Genomic DNA, 11,762 nt, shown 5'->3' on the forward strand with positions numbered 1-11,762 from the left:
TTTGGAAAAGATATATTGTGATGGGATTTATGTGAATGTATGAAATACGTTGGATTTAATGTGATATTATGGAGGTATTTGGTTATTCATTAATTGGGATAAGGTTTAAAAGTAACAGTATGATTCATGAACGTAATTCCATGATCCTCAAGGAGAGGATATATGGTGGTGTTTTGGGGTTGTATAGAATGATTACATGGTAGCTCAGTTTTGGGGGTCATCCTAAATCTCCAATGGTCCTTCTTCTCATGTAGAGAGGATTGAACATGTGGTGAGGAGTAGCAGGAGGTCCTAGTCTTGGATGCTTCCATATGATCCAAGGTGAGTAATAACGGATTAACCTCGTGATTGTGGCCGGGCGGGAGTGCCCAAATGTTACACCAGGCGGTAGTGCCTAAAGTTCCACCTAGCGGTAGTGCCTAAAGTTCCACCAGGCGGTAGTGCCTAAAGTTCCACCAGGCGGTAGTGCCTAAAGTTCCATCAGGCGGTAGTGCCTAAAGTTTCACAAGGCGGGAGTGCCAGGGCGGGAGTGCCCAAGTTTCATAAAGCCACCACGGGTGCAAGACCCGCCATAGCTCGGTAATCATTCTAGTCCGGATGAGTCGGTCTATAAAGCAACAAGTCGGGGTATAAAGTAACAAGTTTTGTGATGTCAGTTTACCATGTGTGGATGAATGTTTACATGTCATGGGAGTGTATGAAATATGGATCAATGAGTATGCTTTAATTGTTCTTTTATATGAATCTATGAATGATTACATGAATTAACTGTGTTGTATGTATAACATGGTTTTTATATCTAGCTCACCCTTGCATTGTTTGTGTTGTGTGCTGTTTGGGTATGTTTCTTTGGCGATGATCATCCACTTGGATGGGAGCAGATGACGGAGAGGATACTTTGGAAGCAGCCCTTGATGGAGACGGAAGTGCTGCAGCTTAGATTAGCTAGACTTATTTCGTAATTCTTAATGTTTGGAGGAACTCATGTGTTTTTTAAGTTTTAAATTCTCCGTGATTTTCATGGAGAAATTCTAATACTCTTGTTGTCAATTCCGCACTATTCTGAGGATGACTGTAATCCTTAAATTACTCTTGACTGCTTTCCTATATTATGCATGATGACGTCTTTATTATATATGAATGATGTATATAATTGGGACGTTACAAGAGAAGTGAAGTTGAGAGCTGCTGGAGTTTCAAGGAGGCCTTGGTACTGCAAATCTGGGAGAAGTTAGATTCAAGATTCACTAAGGAGGTCTTCAAGAGGTAAGGGGAGCTAGATCCTTTTCTCTGGATTGTATGAACTATGCGTGTACTGAAATAAATAGTATACTGCCGTGGATGAATAAATTTTATATTTAGAGTGACTTTGTGGTGTATGAATCTGTATGAGTGGTTGTTGAATTGTGCTTTTGTACGTGGATCTGGGAAAAAGGGAATGAAAAATGGGGTTTCTGGGAAATCTGGAAATCTGCTGCGTTTCTGTAGAATTCTGCAGAACGAGCGTACGTCAATGGTGCTCGACCAATAGTGGTCGGGCAAAATAGAACGAGCGTTCGCCCGTGTAGCGTTCGGCCTTAAATTTAATATTCTTAGGTAAGAGCCTTGCATGTTCGGTTTTGAGTGTATTAGTAAGCGTTCGGTCTTGATGTGTTATTTTAGGTTTCAATCACGGTCGTTCGGTATCAATCTGATATTCTTAGGTTTGGATCTTAAACGGTCGGTTTTGATGTACTAGTGATAATAGCGTTCAGTTTAATTTGGTAATCTCAGCTGGTGATCTATAGCGTTCGACCATAAATTGATATATTTAGGTTTCAATCTCGAGCGGTTTAGTGTAATAGTAGTTGTAGGCGTTCGTTCTTAAATTAGAATTATCGGAAAGTGATCTTGAGCGTTCGGATCCAATTAGTATTCCCAGGAGTTGATTTAGTACCGAACGGTCAGAATGGATTTAGTAGCGTTCAGTCCGGTTTTGATTTTGTACCGTTCGGTTAAGTTGAAATCATTCGTCCTCAGTTCTAGACGTTCGGCCAGTATTTTAGGTGTTCGACAAAGTGATCTAGGTGTTCAACGAAGATTCTAAACGTCCGTCCAAATAGTGTTCAGTTAAGTGGATTTCGAACTAAAAATTAAAAGGTAATAATTTCTAATTAAAATTTGAAATCGAAACACCTAATTCTTAATTGCAAAATTCAATTAAAAAATTCACTTTTCCTGAAGGCAACACAACACCACCATAAAATTCAGTCTTCCGCAGCGTAACCCTACCCAACCTCGCGTAGCTTCTACCCCCAAACTGCCGTAGGCGACGACGGCGACGGCGGCGACGGCGAGCAGAACAAGAGTGGAACCCTAATTCCCTAATCTGTGAGTTTTCTTCACTCTCCGACACCAAACCACTAAAAAAAGTTGAAAAAGAGAAGAGATAAAAGTTCACAAGGTATCTTTTGTTAATGTGAATACAATAATTCGCTCTCTTTGGATATTCTTGTAAACCCCACCCTTTGTGATCTCACTTCTTTGCGTGTTTAACTTCCCAATTTCCTAAGAACACTTTGCACATATTCATGTAATGTGTTAGTTGGTGGCTTTATCATAGTTTTGGTCAAATACGACACTTGAAATTTATAAGCTGTTTATATTGTTTTCCGAAACTAATCACAAATTGCATTGTTTTGTAGTTCTCCTACCTTGGAAGCTTTAGTTACGGTAGCCAGCATATTGATTTTAACACGGGATTTGCAAGTCCTATTTGAAGTGATTAGTGGGGGAAGATTGAAGTTTTGCTTTGAAATAATTGACATTGATTTTATGAATAATAGTGAGTTGGCGGTTGGTTGTCACTTCTGTGCACGAGGGCAAAGCCAGCAAGCATGTGGTAGTTGTTGTTTTATGTGAGAAGAAAAAGCGATACATTTGTAAACTTTTGCAAGTAAAATGGCCAACAGCAAATATGAGTATGTCAAGTGTTTTGAAGTTGAAGACTGATAGGTGAAAAGTTTACTTGTTTTTGTTGCTTATATTGTGTGGCTTTTGAGTAAGTTTTAGTGTTTATTCTCATGAAAAGTGTATAATTGTTGATATAAGTATAATTTTGACTGTTTAAATGTTTTTGATGCTTTTGTTGTTTATTTTGATGTAAAATAAGGATTGAATATCATAAAAGACTTGGACCAGGCTTAATGGACGATGTTTTGCCGAAAGTTTCGCGCCCGAGCGTGAGAAAAAGGGCTCTGGGCGTGATTTTACCGAGAGGTTCGCGCCCGGGCGCGAGATACAAAGGGGCGCCCGGGCGCCACTTAGAAGCATTGAGTCGCTCGTCCAGCGTGCAGATGACGCTCGTCCAGCGCGCAGAGGACGTTCGGCAGAGGACGCTCGTCCAGAGTGAGGACGCTCGTCCAGCGCTCGTCCAACGCTCGTCCAGGGACGCTCGTCCAGCAGAGGTCGCTCGTTCGGCATAGGACGCTCGTCCAGAGTGAGGACGCTCGTCCAACGCTCGTCCAGCGCTCGTCCAGGGACGCTCGTTCGGCAGAGGACGCTCGTCTAGGAGAGGACGCTCGTTCATCCAGCAGAAGCACTTTGACGCTCGTCCATAAAATGACCAAGGACGCTCGTCCAGAAGTTGGACGCTCGTCCAGGAAATTGGACGTTCGTCCAGAAGTTGGACGCTCGTCCAGAAAATTGGACGTTCGTCCAGAATTGGGACGCTCGTCCAGAAATTGGACACGCGTCCCTGGCCCACTCAATTATTGAACTCTTCTATTTTAAAAAGCTGATTCAGAGTTGCAGAAGGGGATCTGACGGGGGGGAGAAAAAACCTGACGCTGCTGCAGCTGCTCCAAGAGGCTTCCATGGTGGAAAATTTCCAATTTCCACCATCCAATCCATCATTTCTCTCTTCTATGATGTATATGTGTAGTTAAAACTCCATTTCACTGGGGTTGAGAGTAAATTTCTGAACTCTTTGTAATTTCTCTATTAATGCATGATCTTGTATGAATTTTGTGTTCTATCCTTATTTTTCATGCTTTTGATGGAAATCTGAGCTATTTGAACGGTTAAATCATTGGAAAATGTATGAGACCGCGGACCTAGGATAGAACTGCTAAAGGATTTCGAGTCCTAGACATAGGAGGGAATTTTTAGTCATCTGTGACATTGTGTTTAAGGCAAATCTGATAATTGAATTAGCTAAGGAATTAGCAATTTAGTTTGATTGATTAAGAACTGTCTCTGAGGAATCAGGACTGCATGCGCCTAGGATGTCGATGCTTAATTTTGAGAAATTGTGTTAGTAGAAAATTACCGGAGTGATGAACTTGAATTTCAACCCCAGTGAACTTTAATTCATCTGTTTTTACCACTTTAATTTCATCTGTATGCAAATCTTACTTGTGTTGTAAAATTAATCGCTAAATTAGTAAACTTTAATCAATCTGTGAATCAAAACAAATCCCTTGGGAAAACGATATTCGGACTTACTGATTTATTACTTGAACGATCCGGTACGCTTGCCGAGGTCTCAACAAAGACGAGGTCATGTTTCCCAATATCATCCTTGTTTGGATCAATGCCTGTAGCCTTCATAAACCTTATGATCTAAACACGTTGAAGCTGATGAACTCTTGTGCTGTTGAAATTCTTGAAGAGTATGCAGATGTAGTCTTTGCATATGGATTTAGCGATGAGTATACTTTTGTATTGAAGAAGACCTCCAAGTTTTATGAAAGGCGTGCTAGCAAAGTGTTATCCATCATTACTTCATTTTTCTCCTCTGTTTTTGTGAGAAAATGGGGTGAATTCTTTCCGCACAAGGAACTGCAAAGTCCTCCTTCCGTCCATGGGCGAGTCATACCTTGTGCGTCCACAGAAGCCCTTCAAGCTTATCTTTTGTGGCGGCAGAATATTTGTCATTTGAGTAATCAACATGAACAATGCCTTTGGCGTCTTGTTGAACGTGGAATGAATGAGAAGGAAGCATGGGATTTTATCAAGGGTTTTGACAAAAGTGATCTAAACAATCTTTTATTCGATGAGTTCAATGTCAATTACAATACACTAGAGCCAATATTCCGACAAGGTTCTTGTCTTCTGAAGACAGTGGTAGAGGATGTTGTGAAATACACAGATAATGGTGCTCCAATTAAAAGGCACAGACGGAAGATAATCCCTGTGCATTCCAAGAAAATAGCTGGTAAGAGATTTTGGAATGAGCATATCCTTCTTTTGAAGGAACTTGGTGGTTTTATTGAAGAGATTAACAATGTGACTCCAGAGTATGTGAGATCCTTTGAGTTTGATAGCAAATTGATGCCATCTACATGGATTGTAGTTCGAATAGATGGATGCCACTTCCACATATTTTCTGAGGTACATGAATTTGTGAAGCCAAATGATGATAGAGCCCTTAACCTGATGAATTTGTGTGCAGTTGCTGTCTTAGAAAAGTTTTGGGAGGATATAGTCTTTGCCTATGGGGTTAGTGATGAGTACAGTTTTATTATTAAGAAAACCTGTAATCTTTACCAAAGGAGAGCTAATAAAATGGTTTCAGCAATTGTGTCTTTCTTCACATCCACTTATGTGATGAGATGGAATGAGTTCTTCCCACAAAGCGAGTTAAAATACCCTCCTTCCTTTGATGGGCGAGCAGTGTGCTATCCATCTACTGAGATTCTAAGGGACTACCTTTCATGGAGACAGGTGGATTGCCACATCAACAATCAATATAACTCTTGTTTCTGGAAGCTAGTTGCATCTGGAAAAAGCAAAAGGGAAGCTCAGAATAGTTTAAAGGGTGGTTAGTTGCAAAAGAAAATTGAAGAATTGGCTATTGACTACAATAAATTACCAGTCATGTTCCGACAAGGATCCTCAGTTTATAGGGACAAAGTAGACACTGTTCCAACTCACGAGGAGAATGGTAACTCTTTTGAAAGTAAAGGAAAGGTCATTGTAGAACATGTTGACATTATTGGACCAACCTTTTGGTTGGAACACCTAAACATCCTTGATGAATAGGTGCATGTGTAGCCATTGAGTCTCCAAATTAAATTTTACTTTATTTATTGTTGATGGAAATTTTTACTGGTTTTGTTTCACGTTCTAGGTTTTATATTTATATTTTCTCATTTAATTTGCTTGAAATCAGAAACTGCTACATATATTTTATTGCTTAAAGTACAAATACGCATGCCAAACCTATTTCCTTTTAACATTTAATCTTTATAATATAATATTTACAATAAAACTAAAATTCAAATTGAGTACAGAATAAATACAAAATTTTACAAGTATAACCAATCATGCACCCTCACTGTCCCTGTTTTGAAAAAAACTTTCGTTTCAGTTTACTTTTCTCTTTCTGCTTTGTTTTAAAAAAATTAATAATCGGTATATTTGTCTCTGAAAACAAAAAAACTCAGCCAATAATCATTGTTACACAAGCAAAAGAGATACCGCTATAAGAAAAAAGATAAATACTTTGGATTTTCATGTACTTAACTGTTAATATTTATCAAAATTAAATTAGAAAAAGTCTAACATATCACCTTTTATCTCTAATAAATAAATCTGTTAATATTTATGAGCTTAACACCGATTTCTCCCATCTGAGTGGTAGCCCTTCTTCCAATTGCATGTATTGTTAGCACGGAACCGAACCAAAACTCGCAGGTTTGACAACACTTGGTATCAAAATCAATGTATGAGATGTATATGTACTATGTATGTGGAATTCATATTAACTTTTTTTCTTACGTCTTTTTACAAATAATAGTTGTAGCAAATGAGATTGCGAGACTCAGAGAGCATGTTCAACAAAACAGAGGAATGGCAGTTCAGTTACAATTAACACTAAAAGGAAGACCAAGACCAACAATGAGCAATTTGATATCTCAAATCAGAGTTAGAACAAGATATGTTTATTTTTATTGTCTCGGTAATACTTTAGAACGATCAACAAATTAGATAAAATATTTCTTCATTTCAAGGCACAAAACTCCTGATATAAGTATTAAAAAACTTGACTTCCCTTTACGGAAAACCTCAAATTTAATGCTTGTAAAGAAAGGAGTTGGGAGAACTTTATCCCTAATCCTACATTGACATGACTCAACATGGATAAGTTGTGATTTAATGACTAGTAAATACTAAGCGTATCAAATAAAGTGCTAAATCTAAAACTTTTGTAATTTAGAAAAGCCATTCATGGTTGTACATCGTAATTTCTGTAAGGCTACTCTTTCTTTAAGTATGATGATTACAACACTCTGCGTTTAGCAAATTTCTCATTTTGTTTTTTTCTTTAAAAAGGATGTGGCATGTAGAAAAATCCTGTCAACTTCATCCAGCTTTGGTAAGTCTTGGTCCTTTTCCATATTTTTCGAATTCAGAGACATTTGTCGTAGATGCTCCTCAAAATCAATTGTTTCTCCATTGCTTTGCTCTGGAAACTTATCAAACTCGTCCAAATAAAGAGGTTTTTCCTCTTTGGTGAAATTCTCTACATCCGAATCTGTCTCAAATATATCTGATAACTTATCGGAATCAGAATCCAACTCAGAGTCATTATCTGTCTCATCTTCTGTGCATCCAATGTTATCATCTATCAACTCTTGGTGTTTATCTGAATTGTCTAACTGAAAATTTGAAATTCTCTCTCTGTCAATGTCCTGGATTGCGTCAGAAGCATATGTATTACTCTCTGCTGCACTTTTGAATTGCGCTTGCAGAATTTCAAGTTCTTGCTCTAGTCTTGGAATATGTCTCCTCACAGCACGGAGAGCATCCCTGTATTTGGATTTATCCAATGCCTGCAAAAGATGAGAATCAACATCATGAAGGCACCGAAGAATTTTTAAAATAAAAAGAAACATCAAATTTTGTGAAACAGACAAGTAGCATGAACATGAGTGATTGTATGTATGCATCAAAGGTCCGCAAATGCAAAATTTCAAACGTAGCCGTGGTTGTGCAACTGAAGCATTATGTAGTAGAAATTTCACCATAAAATTCTGGACAATGAAAGACCAAGAACTGTTGGAGGATTTTGAAACCCCACACCCAGTTAAACTCAATTTCTATTCTGTATTAAAAAGTGACTAAAAATTTAGTACACAACACAGTACCTTCTTTCTCGAAAGAGACACTCGAGGAGACATAATCTCTGTTGGAGGTTGGGAGTAGTTTTTCCCTCTGTACATTATTATTGTGTTATCTTCATGAATGTCAAGCACTATACCTCCAGTCAATCTCGCCAGCTCAACAGCAATGTCCTTAACTTCCTCTGCTGAAAATGTCTTCACCTCTACTTTCAAGGTCTGATGTTTTTTCCAATGTAGATGCATGTTCAAAATTACACCTTGGTAAATTCCTCGCCTTCCAACTGGCACATAATTTTTGCATTTAAGGCCCATCTTTAAGAAGAAAAAGTGCTCTTCCGGTGTCAATATCTCAGGATCGTGGGTTGTTTCAGAAGATTCATCTGGCTCAATCTTTTTTAGGGCTTCACAAAGTCTCTCTTCTTTCTTTCGAGCCTAGAATGATGGAGAAAACACTGTATGTTCAATAACTGACGCAACAAAATCAAATTAAGTTTTCATAACACTTTTAACTGTATGCTGTATTCAATTACGGTATGAATAGTTTGTACATAGAAACACTAGGATCAACCTTCGTTTGAGGAAAAAAAAATGTCTTCTTCAGACAAACCCATGATGTTGTACCAAGATCAGAGAAATTTTATTGGAGTAGGCAGGTTGAAGAGTGTTCAAACCCTTGAAGTTGTCTTGTGTATATATTTTTATCTCTAGATCACAGAAATGGAAAAAATAGCTTATTGGTCAGAGTTTTGGTTGAATAATAATTAAAATGGTTCTGTCAAGCTTACCATGTTAAGACAATCTAGGTACGATCCACTCCTTATACAGATCTTGGATGTTTGGGATCTCCTCAGCAGACTGGGAGAGGACCAGGATCTTCTCCTATCTCTGGATCACTTTGAGAATATGGACGTCCACTGAATAATACTACACGTTCTAATTTTTCCTAATTTTCATTCTACTCTTGGTCCAATACTACCACTCATATAATGAGTTAATTACATAGAACCTCTTACTCACCCTTGTTTGAGAAAGATAAGTGGGCTCGACATTATTACCCAAGGGCCATTAACAAAGTGAAAGCAACTAAAATGTTGAAAATGTGACGATAAAGCTAATATGGGTAAGAAGAGTAACTAGGAATGCATATCACCTATTCAAGTAATTAAGTGTCTCTTAGTGCCTGGTTTGGAAGGACAAGAGTGGTAGTACTACTTTTATTTAGTATTAGAAATTACTTTTGTTCACAAAATAACTTTTTCTCTTCAGAAAAGACAGGTGATAAAGGGGTGGCTAGCTAGAGTCAATTGACAACTGATAGAAATTGGGAGGAAGGTTTCTCAAATATCTTGATAAAGGAGAGAATTTTATGTACAACATATCCGTCTGTATTACGTAGATACTATACTAGGGCAGAGATTGATTTTTTACAAATAAAGATTACATTTTTACCCTGATTTCTGGTTCTGTACCTAACAATGTCTTATCTCTTAAAAATCTAGATATCTTCAAACACTATTTACCAAACATATTTTGACAAATTCTATGAAAATTAAAAAAGACAAAAAAAAAATACTTGAGGAATTAGATGGAAAGTTGTTACCTTATTATAAAAATGAATGCACTAAAATTATTCTGTAAATTAAAGACTGAAAGATTTAATTCATGTTTATCTTACTGAAATTATGTATTTAAAGATTTGAATAGGTATAAGTGCAACAATCCAACATTCAATACAGAGAACCATAAATTTATTTTTATCTTTATTGACAACAGAACATGGTTTAAGAAATTTAAGCAGTTATATCTCTAAATTATTTTCACAGAATATTGCTTGAAAGGCTTCTAGTGTTCCAGTTGATTTCATAAGCAAGTTTTAGCATACATTAGAAGAAAACACTATCCCATTACAAAGTTTCCAACAGCAACAGATTTATTTTTATCAAGAGCATCACTATTTCATGAATATGTGACAGAATCCTAGTGTTTCAGACTAAAAGGTAAACACAAGCCATGAGTAGTATGAAAATACTAATAAGAAATACAAACCTATGTATAGATATTGCAAGAACAGGGAGGCAAAGGTGCAAAAAATAAAGAATCAGCAAAACCATACGTGCTGTTTGAAAACAATAGAAAGGTCCATATAAAATAAAAAATAAAACTTACCTTCAACAATTTGTATAAAATTTTTTCCTCTGATGTCATCCTTTCATACTCTTTCTTCTTCTTAAATCTAAAGAACTTCAGCCATCTTACAACTGCTCTTTTCCCTTTCAATTTTTTCTTATTTTCTTTGGCATTGCCATTACCACTCGGGGCCTTCTCAGAATCCTGATAGTGTTTCTCTGCAACCTTATTGTTATACTTCAGAAATGAACATGAATGAAAGCCTATGCTTCCCAGGATAGAACATGTTTTCATATAATAGAGCTGATAAAGAATAGGTTCCTGGCCACGAACCTTGCACACTACATAGTCCAAGCTACAGCAGTGTAAGTCAATATCGAAGCAAACTTCTGTTTCAATTATGTTTCTTTTATTCTCACACAATATTACAAGCTAAACCAAAGAAAAAAAAAAACTCAAAAAATTATTAGTGTAGTAAACTGAATATTACCTTCCAATTTCCTTTTTATATTTTTTTACTACAATTCTAAAGTTTATCTTCCAAGCATCCTCATTTTACTTAAGTAGGCAAAAATCCAATATAATAAAGTGCAATTTTTTTGTTTACAGTGTTCAAGATTTGATAGTAATAAAAACAAGACTAGTCCTTGAAATGTAAAACAAGATTTGAAATTAGTACCTTGTTTTTGGAAATGAGGAATTGAAGGAGAGATTGTTGTGGAAGTGAAATTTAGTGAGAGGGCGTAATGCCAAAAGCCTCCACGCCATATTTCCCAATTTCTAAAGGACGAAAATGAAATTCAGCGTAGAACAAACGATTACCACATGCTTGCTGGCTTTGCCCTTGTGCACAGAAATAACAACGAAGCGAAAGGTGCTGAATTTATGGGTAGTGGCTGCATAAAAGGGTTCATCTATAGTAGTAGCTGACTGCCTCTGATCCCACCAAGGCGTAGACTCTGCCCACCGTCGGAGGTCTGCCACCTCCCCTAGGTGGAGGCAAACCTGTCCTCTGTGCCTGAGATTCTGATCCTACTGCAAAAGTACATTTCAGTACACGCATAGTTCATACAATCCAGAGAAAAGGATCTAGCTCCCCTTACCTCTTGAAGACTTCCTTAGTGAATCTTGAATCTAACTTCTCCCAGATTTGCAGTACCAAGGCCTCCTTGAAACTCCAGCAGCTCTCAACTTCACTTCTCTCACGGATTTTGCAGCAAGGATTTCATTCTCCAAGTGCAGAACCCATGCCCCCTTTTATCTCCTACGTGAAATGCTTTTTGAATGGTGCCAAAAATGAGAGCAAGGGCCCGAACGTGTGTTGTTCCCCATTTACCAAATAAAATAAAATCCCACTTCTTTTAATGGGACGGCTGGTACTTCCCAGCACTGATTGCGCTTCTATAATGCAAGCAATGAGTGACTGCCCTGCCCCCACCACTTTATTTTAAAAACGTGCGGCCCTCACACAATTTCATCCGGATTGACTAATAGGTTTGTTGTGAGACCCTAGAAATTAACTCTGCA

General features: G+C 37.6%; 2 protein-coding genes across 5 annotated transcripts; one reads left to right on the plus strand and one right to left on the minus strand.

The window, feature by feature from the left end:
* Positions 1–3,744: 3,744 nt before the first annotated feature.
* Positions 3,745–6,150, plus strand: LOC128196577 (tRNA(His) guanylyltransferase 1-like). Its single transcript, XM_052877972.1, has one exon. It carries the CDS (start codon positions 4,543–4,545, stop codon positions 5,806–5,808), a length of 1,266 nt encoding a protein of 421 aa, XP_052733932.1. The 5' UTR covers positions 3,745–4,542; the 3' UTR covers positions 5,809–6,150.
* Positions 6,151–7,176: 1,026 nt separating this feature from the next.
* LOC108340629 (uncharacterized CRM domain-containing protein At3g25440, chloroplastic-like) lies at positions 7,177–11,604 on the minus strand. Of its 4 annotated transcripts, none has more exons than XM_052877785.1 (5): positions 11,339–11,604; positions 10,915–11,267; positions 10,275–10,590; positions 8,133–8,540; positions 7,177–7,817 (listed from the first exon to the last, which is right to left on the minus strand). In XM_052877785.1, the coding sequence occupies exons 2-5, from the start codon at positions 11,001–11,003 to the stop codon at positions 7,293–7,295; spliced, it is 1,338 nt and encodes a 445-aa protein (XP_052733745.1). In that variant the 5' UTR covers positions 11,004–11,267; positions 11,339–11,604; the 3' UTR covers positions 7,177–7,292. The 4 variants fall into 4 exon arrangements, with proteins under 4 accessions (XP_052733745.1, XP_052733744.1, XP_052733746.1 ...); XM_052877784.1 differs by having other exon boundaries at positions 10,915–11,270; XM_052877786.1 differs by having other exon boundaries at positions 10,275–10,576; positions 10,915–11,270; positions 11,339–11,602.
* Between the last annotated feature and the right edge of the window lie 158 nt (positions 11,605–11,762).

This window comes from Vigna angularis, chromosome 5 (genome assembly GCF_016808095.1).
Source record: "Vigna angularis cultivar LongXiaoDou No.4 chromosome 5, ASM1680809v1, whole genome shotgun sequence".
In the NCBI taxonomy this organism is placed as follows: domain Eukaryota; kingdom Viridiplantae; phylum Streptophyta; class Magnoliopsida; order Fabales; family Fabaceae; genus Vigna; species Vigna angularis.